Source organism: Symphodus melops (assembly GCF_947650265.1).
Source record: "Symphodus melops genome assembly, chromosome: 2".
Classification (NCBI taxonomy): Eukaryota; Metazoa; Chordata; class Actinopteri; order Labriformes; family Labridae; genus Symphodus; species Symphodus melops.
Genome location: NC_136692.1, coordinates 26,349,331 through 26,373,295, shown reverse-complemented (window position 1 = coordinate 26,373,295; position 23,965 = coordinate 26,349,331). Strand labels below are relative to the sequence as shown.

At 43.5% G+C, this 23,965-nt stretch overlaps 2 protein-coding genes across 3 annotated transcripts in view; one reads left to right on the top strand and one right to left on the bottom strand.

Moving 5' to 3' along the window:
* tsc2 (TSC complex subunit 2) overlaps positions 1–23,965 on the bottom strand; it is a 137,896-nt gene that overhangs the window by 63,849 nt on the left and 50,082 nt on the right. The window lies entirely within an intron of this gene.
* Positions 1–23,965, top strand: part of pkd1a (polycystic kidney disease 1a) — a 64,738-nt gene that overhangs the window by 17,817 nt on the left and 22,956 nt on the right. Inside the window, exons 5-28 of the mRNA XM_079336840.1 lie at positions 277–440; positions 828–1,078; positions 1,439–1,699; positions 1,792–1,960; positions 3,235–3,412; positions 4,895–5,109; positions 6,437–6,558; positions 6,664–6,814; positions 7,765–8,027; positions 8,304–8,672; positions 9,488–9,970; positions 10,075–10,206; positions 11,253–11,428; positions 12,027–12,157; positions 12,305–14,928; positions 15,598–15,795; positions 15,910–16,209; positions 16,310–16,755; positions 17,430–17,580; positions 21,065–21,217; positions 21,608–21,748; positions 22,875–23,196; positions 23,366–23,582; positions 23,701–23,860. Of these exons, the coding sequence (XP_079192966.1) occupies positions 277–440; positions 828–1,078; positions 1,439–1,699; positions 1,792–1,960; positions 3,235–3,412; positions 4,895–5,109; positions 6,437–6,558; positions 6,664–6,814; positions 7,765–8,027; positions 8,304–8,672; positions 9,488–9,970; positions 10,075–10,206; positions 11,253–11,428; positions 12,027–12,157; positions 12,305–14,928; positions 15,598–15,795; positions 15,910–16,209; positions 16,310–16,755; positions 17,430–17,580; positions 21,065–21,217; positions 21,608–21,748; positions 22,875–23,196; positions 23,366–23,582; positions 23,701–23,860 (7,777 nt within the window). The remainder of the gene's footprint in view (positions 1–276; positions 441–827; positions 1,079–1,438; positions 1,700–1,791; positions 1,961–3,234; positions 3,413–4,894; positions 5,110–6,436; positions 6,559–6,663; positions 6,815–7,764; positions 8,028–8,303; positions 8,673–9,487; positions 9,971–10,074; positions 10,207–11,252; positions 11,429–12,026; positions 12,158–12,304; positions 14,929–15,597; positions 15,796–15,909; positions 16,210–16,309; positions 16,756–17,429; positions 17,581–21,064; positions 21,218–21,607; positions 21,749–22,874; positions 23,197–23,365; positions 23,583–23,700; positions 23,861–23,965) is intronic.

The window sequence follows — 23,965 nt, the reverse complement described above, 5'->3', positions numbered from 1 at the left end:
TCTTATTTTTTCATGGCTCGTTTTAGGGAGGAAGATCAGTTCTGTGAAAGTTGTATTGTAGCTTTAATATTGTGCCAGAATTCACGTCAGCTGATCTCATGCAAGCCTCATTGGCTGATGGCCAGCTGATCTGCTGAAAGCATCCCATTGGCTAAACAGTTCTTACGCCGCCGTATTTCACTTATTAACTGTTTAAGGGTTGGCCTCCATGGTACCGACAGTATTCCTGTTTTAATGTTCCTTTAACCTCATCTCTTGGCCTGTTCTGTGCTCCAGCGACCTGAGCGGTAACCCCTTTGAGTGTAACTGTGAGCTGTTCAAGCTGGTCAGATGGCTGCAGGAGAGGGGGGTACGGGTTCGACGCCCGGACGCCATGCTTTGCAACCAACCACCGGAGCTGCGGCACCAGCCCCTGCTCAATGTCAGCCTGCACACTTGTGGTATGTGGACGCACGAAGGTTTTACAAACACGTGTCACAAAACTAAAAAGTGATTCCCTCTGTGAAGTTAATTCAACTTTATTTATGATCATTTTAAAATAGTTTTTAAAAAAAACAACAGGTCTGGACTCTTTCTTATACTACATTATAATAAAAGGCCCAGCGTTAAAGAGTTTTTACATTAAATCAAATGCCAAAAAAGAAGTGCAGCACACAATCCTTGTGGTTTAAAAAATCGGACCTTTTAGAAATAAAATGCTGGTCAGTGGATCTATTTTGTCTTTATAATTTAGAAAGTCTTTTACTGTTTGACATTTTTGAGATAAAAGACAAAATGATGTTTGGTACTTGATGGCACCACTACAGAACCGTTGTCTTCTTCTCTAGGCCCAAACTTCGCCGCTTGCCTGGAGGACAGCAGCAGCGGAGGAGGTGGGCGGAGCGAGCTTGTGATCTTCTCCTCCTTCACACCGGGAAACTTCACACGTGAGCAGTGTAACAGCAAGTGTTTTGCTGCGTCGCATCTCTACGGAGGCCTGGGGACCAAACACGAGTGTCTGTGCAGCATAAACTCGGAGCCCAACTTCATCAGCGAGTCGCAGTGTTCTGCTGCCTGTACCAACCCTGATGTTATGAAGGTAAGCAGCAGGTCAAGTTAGTCAAGTGTTTGGGTCAGATAGAGCTACTTCCTGTCCCTGTCAGTGGCTTCTTTCTCATGCTGTTGTGAGCACACTCTGGATTTCCTCGATTAGAGTTCTTTACAACGACTTCCCTCAGAAGCTTGAATGACTTCCTTCATAGTCACATTCCGTTTCCTGCAGTTCCGCTGTACAAACCCACCACAGCAATGATCACTCTCTCTGTTTGAGTGGTTAGTCTTTTTTTACCGAGCATTCACAAGTCTCAAAGTTTTTATTATAAATCTGAAAAACAATAAAACCACAAACCTCTTTTTAAATGTCTTGCATATTAACACGAGGGCGTCTTTCTTTGCGCAGAAATGCGGCTGGACTCTGGCTCACGACGTCTTTGCCGTGGACTTCTCGGTCTCACTGAAGCCTCTGCCGCTGCAAAGCGTCCACGACCGCATCACTTTCTCTGCCGCCTCCTCAGTCACTCCGGTGACGCTGTCCTGGGACTTTGGTGACCTTTCAACCCGGGTTAACACTACAGGGACAGAGGTCACCATAGCAACCCACAAATATGGACTTCCAGGACGGTATGCAGTCAGTTTGATGGCCTGGGCTGGTCATAAGGAGGTGAGGAGGGAAAAAAAGAATAATGTCTTTTTTTTTTTTGAATAAATAGTGAAAATGTGATCTGAATGCTTTGTGTGCTTGCACATGTTCAGGTCCCTGCACGGGGAGAGCTGACTGTGACTCTTCCTCCGAAACTGGAGCTGCACTGTCCAGTCCTGGCTGTGGCCAATCAGAGTCTTGAGTTCAAGCTTGTCAGCTGGGGTGCTGTTGGTGTTGAAGTAGACTGGAAGATCATGAAGGATGGGGTCCAAGTTGCCAAAGGTAAAAAAAAAAACCTTCACTTATCAGCTCTGGGCAGCTCCAAACACTCAGCGGATGAACTGTCACTAAACTCATCGATTAACATTGACAAGAGCAGCTCTTTATCTCTCTCTCTCTCTAAATAAACCACAAAAGTCAAACCGTCTCTAGAACAACCAAGTGTAAAAATCTGAATTTCCTCTCAGGGATCAATTAAGTATATAAAAAGTAAACAAAGTATAAGGTGACAATGTGAGAAAATAATGTGATTCACTGGGGAACAGAAAAGGAAAATAAGACTGAGGCAATAAAGACTGTAAAAATGATGGTACATCTTACAGGTAATGAGGTTAACTGTGACCGGTTCGTAACATGACAGAGAGGCAGAGTGTCACTGAAGTGAAGATGGGGAAGGTTCACCACAACAACGACAGAATGAAAACAATCTCGTGATTTCTTTATGGACACTGCATACAGTCGTGTCATCGACAGATTCAGAGAGTCTGAAGGAATCTCTGAATCTTTATATTGGCTGCGATCTTCTGGCCCTCAGATGGCCCTGCACTGTAAAAGGGCAGGACAGGGAGGGAAACACACGGGCAGGAATGAAGACAACACTGAGAACTACGAAGTAAAGTAAGGAAAACTGAAGAAACCCAGAGAACTGAAGAATGTAACAAACAGAGACACAAGGACAAAATAAGACAGGAAACACTAAAGACTAAACAAGTAAAATCAAACATTGAAACTAAACTAGTAAACTTCAACACACGGGGGAAATAAGCAACACTAGGGACAGTGCAGTCCTATTCCTAGCAGCCTCTGGCACTCAATCACTCTTTAGGTGAAGTCAATGAAGTCCTTAAGGGCTCATTGCTCAGAGTTTAGGCAGGAAATCAAGATTCAGGATTCACTTTCTGGAAACTGATTCAGCCAAAATGGAGCAAAATGTCATCATTTAACTTGGCTTGGAGGTATCAGAGAGACTCTTGTTTTGATTTCACAACATATGTTTTCCCTTTTTCAACAGTTTGATCACCCCCCCCCCCCCCCAAAAAAAAAAAAAGGTGCTAGATGTCTTTAAAATGATGACGCAGTTTCTTGGTGTATGAATGTTCTGTTTGGACTTGCTCACTCTTTGAGAAGCTTGATTGATGTATTTTAAGACCTATCTAAAGGTTAAACTGACGCGCGTACACATGTTTGAGGATAACCTTTTAGAAATCTTTTCATGAAAGTCGAGAGTGGGACTTTGAACAAACTGGACACTATGCATTGTTTCTGTCCTCTTCCAGCCTCCCCTCACTGTCCAAAAGATGGGGTGTACCATGCTGAGTCCTCACGCTGTTTCCAGATCGTTCCAGGAGAGTTAAGCTGGACGGACGCTCGACAGCAGTGTTTGGACCACAGCGGGGATCTGGCAATAGTCAGGAGTGACGCGCTGCGTAACCTGCTGGCACCCAGAGTCACACAGTGAGTGATTCTGTTCTTGTTATTGTCGGCTGGCGTGCAGAAACGGGACGTCAGTAATTCTTACTCTGTGATTTATTATAGAACAATACCTGTGATGCATGATCTGTCTCCTGACTTTGACAAAACAATGGACTCAGAAATTTTCAGAAAGCTTCATAAGTTCCTCTGTTTTATTATATCTTGAAGGTCATTATACAGAAATTCTGTTTTCTTCCATCATATGAATAATATGTATAGATATTGGTTATGAACGTGATGTCAGGCTTGGCCATGTATGCCAACAGTATGCAATCTTTTCTTTTTTTTCACAAACAAGATTATTTTTTTATTGACAGTGCCTTCTTTGTGCTCCACGGTAAATAGAAATCATGTGCAGTGAACTGTTATGAAGAATGATGTTAAATTGCGCAGCTCTAAAGAACATCAGTGTGAGGATTTCAGGTCGGAGTGGGTCGCAAAACACACATCTGTAAAAGCACAGCTGCATTGTAACACCCGGGGAGGAGGGGTTCGTAGTTCAGTGTGTGTGTGTGTGTGTGTGTGTGTGTGTGTGTGTGTGTGTGTGTGTGAGGGTAGAGGCCCTGCCCTCGTCGACCAAAGTAGATGAGAGGAGAAAAAACCTGCTGCAGATGGAGCTTATCCCCTCTCTTCTCCTCCGCTCATGTGTTCCTCCGCCTCCTTCCTTGCATAAGGAGTCCATTTTTTTCACTGCTTGTTTTTTTGCCACAAAGTCCCTTTTTTCTTGTTCCCCCCTGCCCGTGTTTTTTTGTTTGTTTTGTTTTTACTTACAGCTCTGAGAAACCAAAAAGACAAATTTCCCACCAAACAAAGTGTGTCAAAACGTTTCTTTCCATTTTCTGCATATCTGTCTTCAGGTTGTAGTGAGTCACGCGCTGCCTTATCCTTGGGAAGGAAGACCATTTTGTTTTCAGTTAATAGTGTGCGGCACAGAGAAAAAAGGAAGCAAGGGGGGAAATGTGGAGTCCATTAGAGGCCTCATGGGGTGAAAATCCAATTCATCAGTCGTAATCACAGGAATCGACTAAATATCTGACATTGCCTCGCTAGCATCCCATTGGGGTTCAATCAAAACGCATTTTCATGCTTTTTCTGCTCTGCAATCATTGATCGTTCCGGGCGAGCCAACACACACGTCAGGGAGACTTCTGTGCCACTTTTAGTCGCACATTGATTTCACTCTGGATGTTTTGTAAGGAGATTTATTTGCACTGCTGTTCCATCTCATAGCATGAAAAGGAAAACAAAGGCTTTTTTCTTCTTTTCATGAATCTCCTTTGAATACTATGGATGTTCTTTAATCATTTCATGCCCTAGTTGTCTTGTCCTGCATTTAGAAATGTTTGCGTTCCTGCCTTCCAGTGTAATTGACAAAGCCAATTTTGCAGCTGCCAAGAGGCGGGTGGCTAAATGTCAAGCAGGCGCTGTGTTTATCTGTTTCTCACCCTTCTATTTCTGCCTCAGGGAGCGAGGTGTGTGGCTGGGCCTGAGTGATGTTGACTCTCCAGGCAAACTGCGCTGGGTGAATGGATCAGAGGCAGAGGAGGGAGAGGAGGGCCTGCCGCCACGATCCCCCATCTCCCGTGGAAACTTGTGTGTTTCCCTCGATCATAGGGGTCAGGCCAGTCCACACCCATGCAACGCCAAGCGAGCCTACGTCTGCCAATACAGCCCCCAAGGTACGCTCCATACATCCACGTAGACACTCTGACTCATGCACACATACATATGGAGACGTTTAAAGGCCAAGAAACCCATAAAGAGAGGAAGACACTGACGCAGAGATTCAATGCAAATGCCTCAAGGCAAAGTCGTTTGGGCAAAACCCTCTTCACTAAAATGTAAAACTTTAAATTTAAAAACTCCGTCATCGTAAGCAGAAGAGCAGCATCAAGTTGGAGCATGTTATTACTTTGTCACCAAAAGACCAGGTACTGTACCTCAATATAATTCTTCATTATTCTGTCTGCGCATACAACATCTGTAAAGACGTTAGAAATGTTTACATGAATTGAAATGTCAAGTGGCCTGAAACTGTGATAGCTGCAGAAACATTTAGACATCATAAACATGGTCACGGTGTAAAAGTTAATTGAAGTGGAGCAAAAAGTGATTCCTGCTGCTAAATTACTGCAGCTGGAACTCAAGTAGAACTCTGCATGTTTTGCACATCTCCACGTCAAAGCTCCTCTGAGGAGGTTTTAGATGTGTATGAAAAACGCAGAAATCAAACCTGATGATTCTCTTCAACCTACAAAGGCAGACAGTTAACGACTTATTGCCTCTATATTGCTATTTATAACCCTTAGGAACACCCAGGTGGCATATTTTTGGGGCGCGGGTGGCGCAGCGGCAGTGCGCGTGTTTCCATGTATCGAGGCGATAGTCCTCACGCGGGCTCGCGTCCGTCCACTTTCCTCCCTCTTTAACAAAAAGGCAAAAAGGCCAAATATAAATCTTAAAAAAAAAAAATAATAATAATATATTGACCACTTTATCTTTAAAATGTCTTGACTGTAACCACCTGGCACCTGATATGACCACCTGTGACCTTGAGAGAGTTGAAAGAGATTTGACGCTTACAGCAGAAAAATTCAGAAAGACGTTTTAGTTTGTTAACAACTTTAGGTTTGTGTTGCATTTAACTGCAGAGTCAGTGACACAGTTGCTCTAACACTGCAGGTATTAGAAAACGCTTCTTTTGTTGAAGCTGTGCACTGACTGGATTCCTTTGGATACATTAGCATTAGTAACCAGCTCATCTTTGTGTCTTTCTGCTCAGTCTGCTTCATTCAGTCTGTGGTGGAGTCTTATAGTGTAACATAGAGGATAGATACACAGTGTGCCACAGTGTGTCATTACTATTATATCTCTTTGCTGTGATTGTATTTGGTCTGTGTCCTCAAAAGTGAACTCTCCGTCTGGCTTTTTTCTCTCTCGCTCTTTTTCTTATTTCTTATTCATCGCCTTCACTGTGCCTCCCTTTCTCTTCTTCTGTCTCTGCAGTGCCTGTTCCAGATGCAGGAGTCTACGTGTTGGGTCTGACGGTATTTCCCACCCATAAGCCTTTGCAACATATCCCAGCTGCTGCGTTCTCTACTCCACAGCCTCCCAGCAGTGGCATAGAGGTGAGTAGTAGCCTCATCTTGTTCATTTTAACGTTTCACAGATTTTTTCGAACCTTTTTTTTTTTTTTTTTTTTTTTTTTTAAATCTGTTTTTTTTTTCACACAGGTGCTGCTGTTTCCAGCTCTGAGCTTTGTTCAGGCAGGCCGTCTCTCCTCCCTGGAGTTTGTCACTCAGGAGCTCAGTTCACCCATCCACGTGCGATTCCAGACGTACAGCCCTCACTGTCATTACCCAGGCCATCACCTGCTGCTTCCCAGTGAGTCAAACTCAGAACACTATCTCTGACACACGACACGTTAAACCATCAGCACAGTCCTGGTGTGAATATGTAGGTGTTAAAAAAGAAATATGCCACCTGCGCCTCTCACCAGCAGACAGAACCATCTACACAGACGCAAACAAACACACTGACCAGGCTTGTCTGAAGCTGTTATGTAGGTAACTAAAAATAAAAGAAAGGTTTGCATGGAGGCATCAAGAAGGGCAAAACATGAGAGGAAGAGAACGTGACGGATGAATGTCACCTCCCTTCTGAACATACATGAGACGTATCTGCAACACAGCGCGGCTCAAACTTAAGATGCACCTTGTGTTTTTAAATGTGATAACTTCAAGTCTCCACTCAGCAAGCCGTGACTTAGATTAACAGGAAGGGACGCACATTTGTGAAAGCAAAAATGCGCAATGAAAAGAACATGGATAAAATCAGAAGAGCCTGTTTTATTATGACATACTTTATTAATCCCTGAGGGAAATTCTGGTTTACACTGAGAGACATACTCACACACATAGTCCCGTAAATACACTCATGCACAAACAGGACCTGTGGACATGTGTGAGTGGACAGATGTCAGAGTGGGGCTGCTACGCAGGAAGCACACCAGGTTCGGTGCCTTTGCTCAAGGGCACCAAGGCAGTACTCATGAAGTGACCTAGTGACTCTCCACCTGCTTTTGTCTTTTTGGTCCACACCAGGACTTGAACCAGTGACCCTCCGGTCCCCAACCCAAGTCCCAACAGATTGCCTCGAAAGATCTCAGATTTGCATTTAAGTCCAGAGAACTGTGTCACCACGTCAAATACTCTCACACACACACACACACACAAACACACACACACACACACACACACACACACACACACACACACACACACACACAAATTGCCTTTTTTTGTCATTGAGTTCTTCTTGAATCTGTGTTTCAGATTGTGGAGGTCAAGCGTGTGCTCCGGCGGCTGTTTGTGTTACTAATGACACCAAAAGCAGTGATCCTCCATCTTGCCCCCGGCTCGAGCAGTGGTGTCCCTTTCTTCGCCACTGCCTGCCTCTCTCCAGTCCCTGTCACCCATCCTCCTGCCTGAACTGCACCCAGACTCACCGCCTGCCCCCCGGGGTGCTGAGGCCTCGATACACCCTCAAGTACGAAGTGGCGTTCACCCTTCCAGCAGGACCAGCTGCTCACATACAGGTGAGGAGAGTTTTCTGTGTTGAAGCTCTCGATATGTAATACAATAAGTTCAAAACAAATACTTCCCTCAGATGCAGATCACTCAAAACATTTTGGGGAGACATTTAGGAGTTTTGGTGTTTCTTTTTCCTTCAGCAAAAGATGCAAAATAAATGCAGATTTGTTCCAAAAAAATACTTTAAATTTGCCTTTCGCAGGCAAAGTTGGGAAAGCAGTAATTCTCTTTTACCCATGTTTGCCTATTACTTATTGTCTACTGATTCCGGTTTTACTCAGGTACAAGAGGATTTGGAGGACCTCCTTGTTTCACCTGGTGATGTCATAGCCCTGCAGCATGATGCCGGCCCTGCCTCTCTTCTCCAATGCCAATTGTCCCCACACTCACTTTGGCGACAACCTGTTTTAGCACTCAACCAATCTGACTGGTTCTGGATGAACACCACCAGGCACCAAACAGACGCCTCGGCGGGCCACCACACTGACCCTGTGCTCGACATAGAGGCTCTGGTGGATGACGGTGAAGGAGGCTGGATGGAGGAAGTCGTCTGCCCCGTCAGAGTTCTCTATGTGGGTCAGAGTGAGACTCCGCTAAAGGGGGGAGAACTGTCTGCTGGTCTACCCCAGCCCGGACTCTACAGCCTGATGGTAAGACATCAACGCTGGATGTTCTATCCCAGCATGCATTAGACAGATTTTGATGATACTGAATGCCTGTATCGTAATCCTGATACCAGTATCAGTGTTAATATCTGCAGTTTCCAGTATCTGAAAGTAATCAGTCAATAAATCTGGGAACCTGATTTATGACCTGAAGAAAAAAATCTACTAGTTTATATGAAATTATTACATTTTCATGAACAAACAACTACAGTTTAGTGCAAACTATCTTCAGAATATAATATTGATATAATATTTTCAGCATTTTAAAGCTTGAGTCTCTGTGCTCCTGACCTCAGTTTAAGAGCCTTTCTCACCACCCCTTTTTCCTGTGAGGTTATGTAAGTTGAAGATCACGTATTAGACTATTCAACAAGATTAGATTCGTCTCAGAGCTCCCCAAAACATGTCCTTGAAGTTTCTTGGTCAATGTCCAATCCGACCCTCTCTTCTATCATGCTTATAAAAAAAATAAATAATAATAATTTCAGTGCAGCTTAGATCAGATGGACCACTTTGCTGTGTGAGTGTCACCCACCTTTTGGAGGGTTGCTGCCCTTTGAGATGTCGTGAAGGCAAAATCTCTGAACGGCCTGTTTGAGCACACATGAAGTGTACATGTGTAGGAGGCTAAAGTCAGAGAGGATTTACTCTTCTTTGTAGACAGATGTTTGTGTTAAAGAAATATGGTAAAGTGTATGTTGTATAATATGTTACCTTTAACTTCCACTTCCTTTGGTAGTGAGTGTTGGGTCTGTTTCAGATGGTTTCATATGCCTAACTCTTTATGAAATCAATTCCAGGTGACTGCAGCTGAACCATCGTATCCCGCCTCGGCATCATGCCCATTGCGGGTGGTTCCTCCTCTGGGCCTGACAGTCCTCCACCCTCCCTCCCCGAACAGCACCCTCTACATGCAGCCCAACGACACCCGGCTGCTGCTCCGTGTCCAGTCTCGCTATGTAACAACTGTCTCTTTACATGGCAGTAATCGGAGCGCAGTCTTCCAGCCAGACTGTCCGCCAGAGTTTTCCTCCAGTCCAGCTCTCTGTAGACCAAGCCCCAGCTCAGGGTCCGGGTTGGATGTGGCAGAGCCCAGCCTGTATGCAGTGCTGGATCTGAGCCTGAGGTTGGATGAACAGACGGGGCCGATGCAGGTGGAGTTGGAGGTCTATAATAATGTGACTGAGGCCAGCCTGACTTTGGTTGTCCAGCTGGAGGAGCCGCTCAGAGGACTGATGGTTCAGCCCCACCCTGCACACAGGGTGCTCATGGAGTCTGTCGTGGTCAGTGTCTGTTTATGCTTCATTTTATGATGCCTTCATATCATATAAGGATGTAATGCAGGCTGCACTGTCTTCTTCATCACGTTTTTATATCTGTGTTTTAGAGTTACACAGCATCTGTGCTGGAAGGCTCCAGTCCTACATTTAAGTGGACTGTGGATGACAAGCCATACTTCACCTATTACAACACCGTCCTCAATGTCATCTACCAGCACGCGGCCATCTACAAGCTCACCGTACGTTTGTTGGGAAATGTCGAGAGTGCTTTCTTCTGACTACTTTAAGCACTTTCACACCACATTTTAAACCTACCCATTCCCACACTGATGACAGAAGCTGCTATGTGACCATGAGAAATAACTAATCCCATTCATACAATGGCAGATGAAGCAGCAGGAGTGTTTCTGGGTGAAGTATCTTGCCCAAGGACACATTTGGATGGAGCTCTTCATGTATGATTGTGATGTTTACCTGATGTATCTGTACCTTAATGTTGTTTTTCGTCTTATATGTAATGTATTGTTTCGTCCTCTTTGTGTCTTTATACACCAGCTGTACAGTGTCTTTTAATTTAATGCTTGTAAATATTATGAATTATTAATATTATTATTTGCACTTTAAAATCACAAAGATATTATAATTTTGATCATCTTCAAGACAATCTTTGAACCTCATTTTTAAGTGCTTCAAGAATCTGTCTGATTGTGATATCGGCTGATTACTTTGATGATCATTTCTTTGCTCAAGCAAATTGCATTATTTAGCTACATGTGAGTTAGGACAACTCTCGAAAAATCTGAACAGAGTTCACTTGTTTATGGCTCACTGATAAAAACTGATCAGTTGATTCTCAGTGAAACTCTTCACGACTTCAACATGTATTTTCCTTATTTGAGCCGTCCCAAGCAAAGTCGTGCATTCAGTTATCAAAATGGGTCAGAAATGTATGTAAATTCTATAAATATCCTTAGCATGGCACGTTTGGGTTGTCTGCTTAATTGGCAAATTATCTGCCAGATGACTGTGATGAACGAGGTAACATGAGGGTGTAACTTTGTGCCACATTTTCAGTATACAAATTACAAGATTGGCCAAAATCCATGTTCTATATTCAGTGTGTTTAACATCTTGTTACAGATGAAGATGCACTGAAGTTGTAGCTTGTACTTTAGTTTTTACCATTAAAAAAAAGAATCCATAGTTTTGTGTCATGTACTGTATGCTGCACTGCTTACTATCTGTCATCATTGTCTTACTGATCCTGTCGCGGTTTACCTTCCAGGTGACCGCCACGAATCATGTCAGCTCCCTCACAGAGCATTTCAACGTGACCGTGGATCGACTGCAGCCGATGGCCAACCTCACAGTGAGAGGTGTGCCCGATGTTGTTCCTCAAGGCTCAACACAGACCCTGACCACAACTGTGCTCCTGGACATGTCAGTGACGGCAACCTTCAGGTATGAACAGAGAAAGGACAGATGGATGGATAGAATGTCTCTATTTTCAAAGGCTTAGTGAAACTAGTGTGTTTGCATTTTCTCCTTTGTTCTCCTCTATCAATCTCTCTGTTTGTGTCATTGCTCTATTCTCTGTTTTTGTCTTCTCGTGCACCATAATAGTACTGCAGCAGGCATACCATGCAGAGCCTTAGATTTATAACTGTGTGGTTAGAGCAGATTGCTGACAAGAATTTTCCCCTCTGCTCAGCTCTTTCCACTGAATCTCTCTCCCCCCACCACCTCTTTTTCCCACTCTTTCTCTTTTACTTTTTTCTGTCCCTCCTTCTTTCACATTCCCTCCCTTTCAGGCTCTGGCCCGCTCATTCACTTGGTTTCCATCCACTACTTTCACTGTTCCTGGTCCAGAGAGGTTTTGTGAGTTTTCACTTCTCCTCGTCTAAACTCTTCGCGTCAGTGAAGATTTTCCACTTTCAGCTGCGAATGTGTGCTTTTGTGTGTGAGGATGGAAACAGTTGTTAGTGCATTATTTCACCTCAGCGCCTTGTAGTACTCATTGGGTCCTCTTATAACAGTTAAACAATTTGTTGTTTTTCAGATGGTCGTTTGGGGATGGCGGTTATAAGGAGTTTGAGTTCAAGCCTCCCTACTCCCCCTCCCTCCTCTGTTTAGAGTCGCCCAATCAGGTCCTCTTGAGCAACAATGTCACCTATATCTACTCTCAGCCAGGTAACCCCTCAAAAAAAAAAACCTCACCCCTCAGAAACAGCAGCCAGTCAAGTTTGACTTTGTTTAAACTGACACAAAGATAAACTGTGTAAGCTAGCAGGTAGATCATATGGAGCTAATTTGAACTCTTTTTCTCAATCAATACAGGAATATACACTGCACTGGTGTCAGTGTCCAATCGTTATGAGAACATCAGTAGGAGCATCAACATGAGTGTCTACAGCATCCTTACTCGGGTTGATATACAAACAGAGCCTCCACTCCTCCTCACCGGCAAGGCAGCAGATTTCGAGGCTCACCCTCTGCCCTCACCCTATGGCATTCACTACAACTGGCACTTTGGAGATGCTTCTTCCCCGCAGCAAGGTCGCCGCGTAGCACACACCTTTGCACAGAGCGGCATCTTTAATGTCTGTGTGTCAGTAAACAACACCATCAGCTCTACTAAGGAATGTGCAGAGATGTTTGTATTTGAGGAGATTGAACATTTAACAGCTGAAAGCTCGTCACCCACAGAGCTTCACAGTTCAACTGAAGTGTGGGCACATCTCGCCTCTGGGAATAACATCACATGGACGTTCTCCATGGGCGATGGGACTATTTACACAACATCTACGCCTCACGTGTCACACAGCTACAGAAAAGAGGGAAACTATACAGTGAATGTGACTTCCATGAATGCTGTGAGCTCTGGCTGGACTCTGGTACCAGTGCAGGTGTTTGTCTTCCAAGTTGTGAAGATGGAGCCATCTGGGTGTGTCCAAGAGCAGACTCCTGTTAACTTTGAAGCATGGGTGTCCGGCAACGCATCAGCTCATCGTTATGAATGGAACTTTGGTGATGGAAGCCCCAACGAGACACACCATGGCAACCCTAGAGTCTGGCACAAATACTTGACAAGCGGTAACTATCACCTCTCACTGCTTCTGTCGAGCGGGATAAACAAGGACACCAAAGCCAACTTCTTCAACTGGGTGTGTGTGCAGCCATCTTTAACCAACATCAGCCTTATACCCTTGAAATCACAATATGCTGTTGGGGAGGAGATCCAGTTCCAAGTCAGCGCTCAGCCAGAATTTCATTATAATTACCAGTGGGACTTTGGTAAGGAAGAAGACTTTTTACCAAACCATGGTTCTGAAAAAATGGTGACAACATATAAAAGCCCTGGTCGTTACATTGTGACAGCCATTGTCTTCAACAACATTTCCACCATGAACACCAGTGTGGTGTTTGATGTTCTGACACCATTAGGACCCATTGTTATTCAACATAATGGCACCAATTGTAACAACCTGACTCTTGGTGCACCGTACTATTTCACAACATCATCCACAGCTTCTAATGTCACTTATGCCTGGAACTTCGGAGACGGAAATGTGCTTCAGGGCCAAAATGTTCTTCACACCTACAAGACCTCTGGAATCCACAATGTGACATTGACAGCTGCCAACACTGTAAGCAGAAATATCACTAGCTTACTTGTTGCTGTTCTTGCACCTATCCTTGGGTTGACCGTCAATGCAAGCTTGGTCAATGTGCCTCTTAATGCCTCCGTCCACTTTGAGGCCCAAATGTTGGAGGGAGATGGAGTTCGGTTTTCTTGGATCTTGTGTGATCGCTGTACAGCAATAATAGGGACCCACACCATGTTTTACACTTTCCGCTCCGTTGGGACGTTTAACATTATTGTGACAGCGGAGAACGATGTCGGAACTGCACAAGCAAGCATCTTCCTGTTTGTCCAACGTGAACTGGAGGGCCTGCAGATTTTAGCAGAAGAGGACACTCGAGGGGATGGAGGCAGGGGCTTTGAAGGTTGCTGCTTTGCTACCAATCGTGTTTTCCACCTATACGCTGGTTTAAAAGAAGGAACCAACATGACATTTACTTGGAACCTCATCAGAGAGCTCGACCCGGTCAGTTCCAGCTTTAACATAAGTGCAAAAACAGTGGAGGTGAACTACTCCACACCAGGCCGCTGTGTCGTCTTTCTCCAGGCAGCCAACCTCCTTGGTCAGCTGTCTGTCAACAGAACGATTTACTTCCTGGATCCAGTTGGACAGCCACACCTAGAAATCAACAACAAAGAGATTGCCATCAATGCTTCAACCAACCTGACTGTATTGACTCCTGAAGGCTCAGACCTACAGTACCGCTGGTCTGTGAATGGGGATGTTCTACAGTGGAACAAGCCGTGGAAGACACAGAGCTTCAGTAGTCCTGGACTGAAGCTAGTGTCTGTGGAAGTTTTCAATGAAGTGAGCTCAGAGATTGTGTCAGAGGTCCTCAGTGTACAGGAATTCATTTCAGGTTTAAGTTTTTCAGCAACCAATGTGATAGAGCAACGTTACATAGCAACCGGGGTCAGCGTACTGCTCCAGGGGGAGGTACTCACAGGAACCAATGTGATGTGGACGTGGCTGCTAGAGGGAAGAACAGAAACTGGAAGGAAAACCTCTCTGGTTTTTAATGAACCAAAGTCAGCCATCATTTCTCTAAATGCCTCCAATGATATAAGTGGAGAGTTGGCTTCCAGAGAGTTCTTTGTTCAGGACAAGATTGAGGGGCTAGAACTGAAGGCAAGTAAAACCTGCGCAGCAGTCGGTGAGAAAGTTGAGTTCACTATTTCCATGGGCGCTGGTTCAGACTTCAGTCTCACCCTAAGCATTAGCAGAGACGCCACTGTCATCCAACAACCCAACCAAACCTATGTCCATACGTTCAGCAGGGTGGATACATTCATGGTGAATGTGACTGCTCAAAACAAGGTAACGTCCAAATAGAGTTCATGTATTACCAGAGCCAGTAATATAAATATGTTTTTGTTTGAGATTAGTAAAACAGTTAAACAACTAACACCCATGTTACGCTTACTTTAAATGAACTGTTATGTATCATAAGGATTTGTGAAAAATGCTAATGTTTTAATCTTGAATTGAAATGTTGTTTTTTTAAAGTTCAAGTCTCCTCATTATTACATACAGGCATCGTAACACATTTACACTAACAATCCAGTGGTGCTTTATTTTACACATACAGTTATGGAATCATTAGTAGTTAGTCATTAAAGACATACATTGACAGGAGTAAACAGCTCCACCCAAACCTACCCCATGATCTAAAACTATGGACAGGCTGAGGATAAACAGGACGAAAGCACACATACTGTACTGCTTAGTGCACTTGAGAAGATAAGTAAGATAAGTAGGTAAGCTAACACCATTCAAAACCCTTAACAGGCTATACTGCACTCCTACACAGCTGTGCAGAGTGGGCATCAGGGATAATATTAATTGCATTAAATGTGGCATTGCTGAGGTTATTGATAAAAAACAAACCAAAAAAACTGAACTTTGCTTTTATAAAGGAGCCAGCATGATAATTTATTCAAACATTGCAGGGCACATGTTTAAATTTGTTTCAATGTGAAAATCTAGGTGAGTTCTCAGAGTCGGAGCATCCATGTGGAGGTGATGGAGCCGGTGAGTGGACTTTCCATCACGGGAATCTCTGCAGCAATCCCTGTGGGAGAAAAGAGGCGTTTTGTGGCAAACACCGTCACAGGCAAACCAGTGGAATTCGTGTGGGCGTTTAAACTGCACAGAGTCCACAGGAACACACATGTGGGCAAAGAGGTAATGTCAATTCAATACTATAATATTTTTGTAGTTTTGGCAAAATACCAATTCAGCAAACAGCTTTTAAGCTACACAAATGATGATATGTCTCTATGAATCACACAACTCCAGATGTTCTACACTCCAGAAGTAGAAGGTCAATTGACCATCCACCTGAAGGCCTTCAACTACCTGAGTAGTCAGGATATCACCAAGCACATCATGGTGGAGAACCGGCTGACTGCTGCCGTCCTGCATGCAACACCACAGGACACTTTTATCAATAAGACAGTGACTCTGTCGACCTACGTTACACCCAGCTCCAACTCTGTGGAGTGCTTGTGGGACTTCGGTGATGGTTCTTCTCCAGTGCATACCAACAACACAACTGTGAAGTATATCTTCAAAAACCCTGGGCACTTCCTCGTCCAAGTATGTTTGTTTCATTGTAAACACTCTGTCATATAATTTTAACAACTCTGTATGTGAAACTTGATCTGCGACTTCACCAGCTTTTTGTCTTCCTTGTCAGGTGAACTGCAGTAACCAGGTGAGCTGGGTGTTGGCCCAAGTGGAGGTAGACATCAGTGTATTGGAGTGTGAGGAGCCAGAAGTGCATGTGGTTCAAGCCCCTCGTCTGCCCATATGGCGTTACCAGCCCTCTTTGGTGGAGGCCAGTGTGGATTTGAAAGGCTGCCTGCGCTACGGAGCTCAATACCTCTGGCAGATACTTTCAACACCATCATGTGATGATGACAAAAACCCCGTTCTTCCCTCTGGGATGGAGTCTCAGCCTTTCCGGCCTTTGAAGAAACCAATAATTCGTCTGCCGGCGGAGGTGGATGTGCAGCGGTTGCAGCTGTCGTTGCCTAAGATGGCTCTACCAACAGGGAACTACACCTTAGTGTTTTCTCTGTCTTACAAAGGGGTACCACTGAGGAAGGCTGCTTGTCTTCAACTCAGCGTCATGGCTGCCAGGTCAGTAAGGGAACTATTTCATGACTCTTTGCCATAATTACCTCTCACTCTCTTCACTCTTAAATTCATATCCAACAGTCTGTTTGGTACCATGTCACTCGACTCGACTTTCGGAAAGTTTTCCTTCCTTCATATTTTTATTTTATTTTTTATTTCACCTTTATTTCACCAGACTGGCTCCATTGATACTAAAAACCTATTTTGTAAAGGAGACCTGGCCAAGACAGGCAGCAGCAAAAACAGAGAGACAAAGTAGAATTTACAAAACACATTTGTGATAAAAACAGAACCATCTATGAATCAAATGTGGGAGTCAGTTCTTCAAAAAGTCGAGCCACAACGTGGACATCCTGTAGTGTCTGCTTCCAAGATTTAAATACATTTAAGGACACCAGCTCCTTGAGTTTTAAGTCACCACCATGGTACCTACTCTGAAGCAGAACCTGTGGTCCAAAAACACACCCCTAACTGGCCCCATTATGAAATAATCCAATCCTCATTTTTGCAGTCAAATTAACCTTGTTTAAAATATTAGTATTACCTTTTTCCTAAGATATGGTGAAAGTCACGCTCCTCTAATAGACGTGTTATTATATCCAAACATATTTATATCATTTGCCAAATAGTTATGAGAAAGTTAAATGTTTTATCTGATCTCCTTTTCTTTATGTCAGGCTGATGCCGATTATAGAAGGGGGCACCTACAGGGTGTGGTCGAGAACACAAGACCTGCAGCTCAGTGCAGAGCAGTCATACGACCCCAACATGGACCCCGACAGTCAGTCACTACTCCACTACCACTGGGAGTGTCAAGGCACCTCCAAGGTAAGCGCAGGCATGACACAAAAAACACTGTGAAACATCAGCAGCAGCAGGCGCTCCAAAATGAACACTTTGAAGTTTGACTCTTTTCAGGTTCATTTGTTCTTATTGATCCTTTTATTTGAGGCCAGCTGAGACTGTGGCATCTTGTCTATGTGGTAGTACAGTACGAGTATAACAGGACATAAAGGTGATGGAAGTAACTGTTAGACAGTTTTAGAGAAACAGTTTTAGGTGAAAAAGTAGAATAGTAGCATAACTATGAAATCAGGGCTTTTATTTACCAAACAGAAAATGAATAATTCCATATTTATCTGTTGAATGGTGAATGCTTTTTGAAAGCTTTCTTCTGCAGTAGAGTAAGTCAGTGTTCTTTGCTTCGCCTCTTTAGCTCCTGTGGTTTCTTTATTCTCAGCACTCGGCGAACAAAGCAGAAGGAAAAGAAAGAGAAGAATGAACTCGCTATCTTTTTACATGAATTGTGAATTCATAAGATGGCGTTTGGAGGACAGATTTGGTTTTGCAAAGGAGACGGTGGAAAAGTTATGTAATGGTCATCTGGTACTGTAACAGCCTTCAGAGTCTTGGCAGTACTGGTGTGAGGATGAAAACCAGTTCAGGACAGTTTGTCAGTGTTGCTTTTGAGTATACGATACATTTTGTGTGTTCGTGTGTGCGTGCTTGTGTGTGTTAAATTCATTAAGCATTTTTCACACTCACCGCTTCCTTGACTGGGTGGGAACACATTTGGACTGTGCAGTAAAGACCGCAATCTTAAGACCCAATGGTATGGGTGTGTTCTGCATGCATGTTTTTGCATGTGTGTGTGTGTGTGAGTGTGTGTGTGTGTGTGTGTGTGTGAGTGTGTGTGTGTGTGTGTGTGTGTGTGTGTGTGTGTGTGTGTGTGTGAGTGTGTTCTGTATATCGAAGCAGACAGGCATTTAAAGGGTTCTAAGTGTTTAGAGATAAACTCAGCATTCCACAGCTTGTTCTTTGCTCCCCACCCTGAAAATGACACACTTGAACAGACAGTAAACAACATGCACACAGACACAGGCAGAAGCAGACTTACAGCCGTGTACTCCTGCTGATGAAAGAAGAAATGTCTTTTCATCATCACATGCACATGTCTCTCCCGCTCTCTGCCTGGCAGTACACACACTTCTCCTCTCTTCCATTTTTGAATCTCCGACAGAGCACCACTAACAATTTAGACCCGTCTCGTCTCGTTAATTAAAAGAAAACCTATTATGACAGTTTTTATTGTTAATGATCCATTTTGTCTTCATCTTGGAAAGACTGCGACGGACGGACATTTATCTTCATATCTCTCATCAATTGAATGAACTCTGTCGAGTATTTGGATGTTCTCGTCCCCGTCGGGGCAACATAAAGAATGCTGGACAAAGAGGGACGCCTCAGTAATGACCTCTTGTCCAAGGATACAACGCTGAAAAGACGGAGTGACAGAAACACAGTTAAATAGAAGTCTTACAATGTTCTCACCTTGGACAGAAATACACGAGTGGCAAGCATTGAATTGGTTTTAAAGTACAGCTGACTCGATCAAATGTTTACACTTTGTGAAAGCTTAGATTGATGAAGACGTATAGAAGGATGTCAGTTGTCTGTAAACATCCAGAAAGGTTAGAAGCAGAAAAAAAGGCACAAATGTTCCAGTACGTGTACATGGCCTCCTTCACAGAAGAGTCTGACACTGAGTACCATGGGATGTATTTGAAAATGTGTGTACATAGAGTAGTAGTTGTAAGGAGAAAAACAGAACTTGGTATCTTACACTCTCTGTTAAAACTTGACAGTTGTTGTTTGTTTTGTTACTTGGTATTTATACCTGTTTATTTCTCTGGGCCTTGTTGGTCATGGTGGCACATCTGTGCGTTGACCTGCATACAGTGCACAGTTACGCTCAGGAACCTTGCCTTTAGCTTTAGAGACCGGCAGCTTTAAGGCCATCCTGGAGGAAGAGCGAGTGTGTCTGTTTTGTGATCTCAATGAAATTGAAAATGAGATTGCTTTTTTGTTTTACTGTCTAATCGATAATAGCATAAGGGATGTTCTTTAAAAAGTGTCTTCAATTAACTTTTTTTATGTTAAATGATTACAAATAACATGAGGTATGTTTCAAAAAAGGAACCTTTTATTGTATCGATTTTATTTCAAAAGACAGAACACTTTATTAAAGCTTGAACTCTGCCAGGAGCCTGCAAGTTTGTCATGTTATGATGTGTTAATGTAAACCACTGCAACTGAATCTTCTGGTGTCTTATAAGACCATGAGTGTTGGGCACTTTCTGTGCATGAGAAGAAAATAAATTCAATCAATTATACAGTACTCGCCAATACAGATAAACGTAGGCAGCATGTGAGGCAGGCCATGAAAGGGCGGGAAAGTACTGAACTACATTGACTTAGTTATTGAGGTTGAGTGACTTTATTGTGTACTTGCACTTCTTGAATAGGTTAATAAAATCAGTAACTGTGCTTTTGTTTTAGTTTTATTGTGGAGAAGTTTCATATTTCACTACATATTTTATAGCATCAAAAAAAACCGAAAAAGGTAACAAAAGAGATCCAAGCGTTCTGTCAGCTCAGTAGATCGATCTCTGGACACGCAGCAGTTATCCACCTGTGGGCTTTGTTTGAAATAAGATAATAATTTAGTACACCTGTTTACATGACTTGCTTGTTAATCTTCATATATACTGTATATGAGTTTAAATGCTGAGTATCAAGTTCAAGTCTGTTCACCATTTACCATAGCAGCGTCTGTCATCAGGTCTATGCCGCTTAAAGCATTTTGAGTAGGCAGACGATGCTCGAGTCCATTACATATATCATATTTTGAGCAATATATTACATTTCAAGTTCTAAGTAGTTTCAAACTAAAAAAGTGATGCTAATCACGGAGAAGCATTCATGTACATCCAAGATTAGCTTTAGCTAACACTATTATAAAGGTGTCCTTTTATTAAAAAACATGGTTGAATATTCGACCGGTTGAATAAAGATAAGAGATCATGATTGTGTCCTCATGTGATTTGTATTATTGTGTGTCATGTCCTGTTGTGTGCACGTAACATTGACTTTAGTATGTTACTGGATACGTGTGATCTGTCTGCTTAATTACTGCCATTTTATTTATTTGTAGATTTTTAGCAACGTCTGAATTTGTTTTGATTTTCCAGGTAGCCTTTTGTAAGATCTGACCAGGGACAGCAGATGAAATAGATATTTACATTTTTATGTTTTTTTTAATATGCATTGTCCCTGTAAAATAAAAATAAATTGACTTTTCGAACCCCACTTCCTACCCCCATCAGGTATAAGATTTCAACTTCATTTAGATTTGTAGACCAGTATTTTCCATAAACTCTATTTGTGTCACATATCCTCGACACTGGTTTTTGTATTGGTAACAGCACACCTGTGAACACTGACGGTGCCGTGCCTCTTTTTTTACTTGCAGGGTACGGAGCACTGCTCCACTCTAAATTTCGGCCTGGGCTCCAGCGGTCCGGTTCTGGGAATCTCTGGCTCTGAGTTGGAGGCGGGTGTTGAGTACACTTTCAGACTGACCATCAGCAAAGACGGCATGGCACCAGAGTCAACCACGCAGACTGTAAGTGCACATTTGTCCTACACGCAGAAACACGTGCTTACCTAGAAATCAAGATGTTAAGCATGATAGAAGGGATTCGCCATTTCCTCCTTTTTGTCCCCCATTAGTGCAAGAAGCTCTGAAAGCTTCCAGGTTCATCTCTGATCCAGAATAGAAACTTTCTCTATAATTACTGACGCATAACAATCAGGAAGAAAGCAGACGAGAACAAAGTGTTAATGAGACACTCTGTAAGAGTCATTTAAACAGTGCCGACTTTTAAATGGCCTTTGTTGGGTTTTAATGTATTCAGTGAGTCATAGCATGACTAACAGAATGTGTGTGTGTGTGTGTGTGTGTGTGTGTGTGTGTGTGTGTGTTTGCATGTGTTCGTGTGGCTCTGTGTGACAGGTACTGGTGCAGAGTGGTCTTATTCCCATGGTGTATCTGGAGTGTGTGTCCTGTAAGGCTCAGTCCATCTACGAGGTCAGTCAGAACTCCTACGTATACCTCAGAGGAACCTGCACCAACTGCCAGGGCTTTCAACGCGGGGTAAACACACACACACACACACACACACACACACACACACACACACACAGGTACTCACTCCAAATACAACTGACTTTGTCTTGACTAAGTGAGGTCACTGAACATAATTGTTCAGTTTTATTACCCCCCTCCCTCTTCTGTCTTCTCCACCTCTCTACCTGGGCGGCTCTGGCTCGTCTCTACCTGAAGTTTGGGTGTTCGATGTGTCCTTAGGATCGACACTTAACCCCAACTTGCTCCCGCTGCTTTCTTTGACTGTGTATAAATGCAGTTGGTCACTTCTGATAGTCTCACTTCATAGCAACCTCTGCCATCAGCGTCTGAATGTGCGCGAAAAAAGGTCAAGTCCATTTACCCTCTACAGCTTTTTCCTCAAGTCGTACTTTTCCTCTGGATTTGGGATGCAGGCAGCAGTGTGTGAGAATTGTACACAAAGAATATATTCGAACATATATTTGGTCTATACTAGTTTTGCTCTCTCATGCTTCATATTATCTGCCTAATCTACTGACTGCTCAGTCTGGCTTTTGGCTTTTCTGGCACATAGCGAGCTCAGTTCAATAAAGGCTCAATCTTTGTTGTCATTATTGTGTTTCTCCGGATTTCAGCCAACCAAAAAGTGTTGAGGCCGATCGATTTATGATCTTCTATGTTATAAATCTTACAACCTTTCAAACGTTTTTAATGTTCCTGCTCTGCGAAATACACTGAATAGTGTTCCTCTGTCTTCTGTTTTTCTTTTCTGCTATGTTTTCGTTGAATCCATGAACATCTGCTGGTGTCACATTAGTCTGCTTAAACCATTCATATGCATATTCATCTAATCGTTTATTAAGAATTAAGAACAAGCTGCTTTCACAGATTTCATAAATTGCCCTTCAAGGTTCACAACTTATACTAAAAATGTTCACCTCAGTAAGATGTCAGTAAAAACTCTTTTTCTGCTAGAATACCTTTTCTGTCCTGTAATCATAGTTTTTTCTGAAGCCGTTCCTCCTGTAATGAACACTTTTAGCTAACGTATTGAAGCTTCTTGAGTTTATGATTTTTTTCCCAGATTTTTTTCCCAGTTATGACTCTGTTGCTTCCTGTTTGGCTGAATCTGACTTCTCCCTCTGTTTCTCAGCGTTGGAGTGCCATGACGCTGAAGAACGAGATTCTGGTCCTAGACTCCTCCTCCACCACCACAGAAATTGACGACATGAACCTAGTGCTGCGCCAGGGAGTCCTGCGGGACGGAAACTCCTACATCTTCACCCTTCACGTGACCGACGGCACTCTGGACGGTGAAGGCGCCGCCTCCATCACTCTGCACCACAACACGCCCCCGGCTGGTGGAAAGTGTCACCTGAGAGGGGGAGGGGAAACAGGCATGGAGTACGTGGACGGAGATGTAGAGGGATTGAGAATACGCACGCTGTTGGACAGGGTACACTTCAACTGTTCAGGTGCGAACAGAAAAACAGTTTTAACACATCTGATTCAAAATATGTCTTAATCTCCTCTTTCCTTTTGTCTCCTATTCTTAATACTCTAACCTTCACTTCTCCTTAACCTTTTACCAACATCATTGCTTTATCTTCTCTTATATATTCCTTTTCTCTCCGTTGCCTCCAGGTTACAGTGATCTTGGCGTCTCAGAGACTCCTTTGCTGTACAGTCTTCTGGTGACACGCTGCAGAGAAGACTACTGCGAGGACTTCTGTGTTTACAAGGGCAGCAGCCCCGAGCACTCTGTCTTCCTGCCCCCAGGCTTCAGCTCAGCACGAAACCGTGTCGCCGTCTCCATCACGGTGGAGGACCACCAGGGCGCTGCCATCACTGCGCTCAACAAGTAACAACATTTGACTTCATGATTTGGTTCAGATATGAAGCAGCGAGGACGGTTAACCGCTGACCTTTTGTTTTGAGATCCAGGTTCAGTGTTTTTTTTGTTTTCTGTTTGTTTGCAGGTCCATTGAGGTCATGCTACCAGATCCACCCCCTGAATATAGGAGCCTTCCTCATTGGCTGTCGGAGCTAACAGACACAACACTCAAAAAGCTGCTGGAGCAGGGAGACTCCCAGAGGGTCCGAGAGTTATCACTGGCTTTTATTACAGTTCTAAACGAGGTAGGCGGGGCCAACCAAGCATCAGAGATTAGTACGTTTATTATTCCAATCATTTCTCAAGTTACAGTATAAGAAGCACACTTTAAATTATATTTCTGTTCTTCC